The sequence below is a fragment of the Engraulis encrasicolus genome, chromosome 14, assembly GCF_034702125.1.
Source record: "Engraulis encrasicolus isolate BLACKSEA-1 chromosome 14, IST_EnEncr_1.0, whole genome shotgun sequence".
NCBI lineage: Eukaryota > Metazoa > Chordata > Actinopteri > Clupeiformes > Engraulidae > Engraulis > Engraulis encrasicolus.
In genome coordinates this window covers 35,351,427-35,353,926 of record NC_085870.1, presented here as the reverse complement: position 1 = coordinate 35,353,926, position 2,500 = coordinate 35,351,427, and the positions used below count along the sequence as shown (strand labels likewise).

Sequence of the window (2,500 nt, the reverse complement as noted above, 5' to 3'; positions counted from 1 at the left end):
CTCTCTCTCTCTCTCTCTCTCTCTCTCTCTCTCTCTCTCTCTCTCTCTCTCTCTCTCAGTCTCTCTGTTTCACTCCTTCTCTACAGTCTACATTGTATTGCATCTCTCTCTCTCTCAGTCTCTTTCTCTCGCTCTCGCTTTCGCTCTCCTTTAACACCCCCCCCCCCCTCTCTCTGGATTGCGCTCGGCTGGGAAAGGTGAGCCAAATATCACCCACCCACGTTTTGTCCATTGTACATCTTACTTTTCTCTCACACACTTTTTCACTCTCATTTCTTCCCCTGCTCTTTGTCTGTCTGTCTGTCTGTCTGTCTGTCTCTCTCTCTCTTTCTCTTCCACTTCCTCTCTCACTCTCTCTCTCCCACTCTCTTCCTCTGTCTCTCTCTCTCTCTCTGTCTCTCTCTCTCTCTCTCTCTCTCTCTCTCTCTGTCTCTGTCTCTCTTTACCTCCCTCTTGTAGCCTGGTAAACCAGCGCCACCTGCATCCAATACATTTAGGCTGGTTTATCAGGCTATCCCTCTTGATCACATCAAGCTGGAAGAGCTGAGAGACCCTCGCCCTGCCTATGGTTTACTTTTTTCAGCTTTTCTTCTCTCTACTATTTCACTCACGCACACACACACACACACACACACACACACACACACACACACACACACACACACACACACACACACACACACACACACACACACACACACACACACACACACACACACACACACACACACACAGCCCAACCTTAATATCTTTGTGGGGCCCTTGTGGGGCCCTTCCTATTTTTTTTTTTGTGGGGGGGGGCTCCATTTATATTAACCCTACCAATAGTTAAAGAATGCTAAACTGTGCCCAAACCAAAACGATCCGTTACCCTAACCTGTCAGTGAGGAAATGGTTTTACACTTTTACTTTTACCAGTAACAACAAAACTACCCCAGCAAAAGGGGTCAAAACATGTGGGGTCCAGGATTTGGGCCCCACATGGAGCGAGGGCCCCAGCATGTGGGTGTGCTCCAATAGCAGTGGCCTCACGAAGGTAGATTGGTGTAGTACACACACACACACACACACACGCACACACACACTAAGTCTGTATTGAGATGGATGATGTGGACTTTGGACAGGTGACCTCTGCCTTCTCCACAGGCTTCCAATCCATCCTCCCATTTCTTTGTCTTCCATCTTTTCCCCCTTTCCTTTCCTTTCCTCCTTTCCCCTTTCTCCCTGTAATATTTTCTGATCTCACTCTCTGCCTTGACGCCCAGACAAGATCAATACCACAGATTTCACAGTTATTGGTGCTGTTACTCTGAGCTCTGAAAAACAGATATTTTATCTCCAGCCAACCCAACAGCCAGAAGCCTTTACCGCAGCGTTTCTCAACCTTTTTTTAGAATAATCACCCCCTGGACCTCACCATAAGCCTCCCAACGCCCCCTGGACCCCACCATATGCTTCCCAATACCCCCACCCCCCTTGACGTCATCATAAGACTCCCAACGCCTCCTTGAGTTCACCATAAGCCTCCCAACGCCCCCTTGACCTCATCATAAGCACCACCCTCTCTCGGCTGTATCCTTCTCAACACCCCCCTAGGGCTCCCCAACTCCACCTTGAGGGCTGTAGAGCCCTCATTGAGAAACACTACTTTAGCCTGTCCAAGGGCAGCCAAGAGCTAGCTAGTTTGCAAGCGACACTATTTCTGACAAATCGTGTTGTGACTGCATATGGCTCTGTACATATGTGTACCTAATATTGGCAGTCCAAAGGGATATATGTTTGCTCTGTCATTGGCAAGCACATCTGGGATGGAGAGGAAATCATTTGCTTCATCCATAAGGTTCGTTGTCCTGCTGTTCAGTCGCTGCCAAATCGACTCACTTTGGAATCACGCCTGAGCAATTAATACATCTGTTGACTCTGGTGTCTGTGAGTGTGTGTGTCTGTGTCTGTGTCTGTGTTTGTGTCTGTGTGTCTCTGTGTCTCTGTGTCTGTGTGTCTGTGTGTGTGCTGGATCATGTGGTATGTGTGCATATGCATGTGTGCATGTGTGTGTTTGTTTGTGTGTGTATGCTCCATCATCTTTTGTGTTTGTGCGTGTGTGCATGCGTGCTTGCATGCATGTGTGTGTGTTGTATTTCACTCCTGAAGCCCTCACTGCCAGCGGATGTGGAGCCACGAGAGCCGGAGTTCCTATTGGAGGAGAGGTGCTACATCATCCCTGAGGGGGTGCGGCCTGTTCTGCGCAAATTCAGGATTGAGGTGAAAAAAAAAACGTTTGAATCACTATAATATTGATAAAAACAATAATATTGGGCACGATTGCATGCACATCAATAAACTGATTATGATTGGGTTGTTGGAGTAATTGTATGATTAAAGTGCTCACATGCTCGGATTGAAAACGAATATTCACAGTCCATTTTTTGCAGCAATAGGTTTATGAGAAAGCTAATCCAAGTAGGTGTTTGGCTAATTAATCATTGTCTGATTTCTTAAA

General features: G+C 47.2%; 1 protein-coding gene across 1 annotated transcript in view; it reads left to right on the top strand.

Moving 5' to 3' along the window:
• fer1l4 (fer-1 like family member 4) overlaps positions 1 to 2,500 on the top strand; it is a 69,980-nt gene that overhangs the window by 35,276 nt on the left and 32,204 nt on the right. The window contains exon 28 of the mRNA XM_063215559.1: positions 2,152 to 2,262. Within this exon, the coding sequence (XP_063071629.1) occupies positions 2,152 to 2,262 (111 nt within the window). The remainder of the gene's footprint in view (positions 1 to 2,151; positions 2,263 to 2,500) is intronic.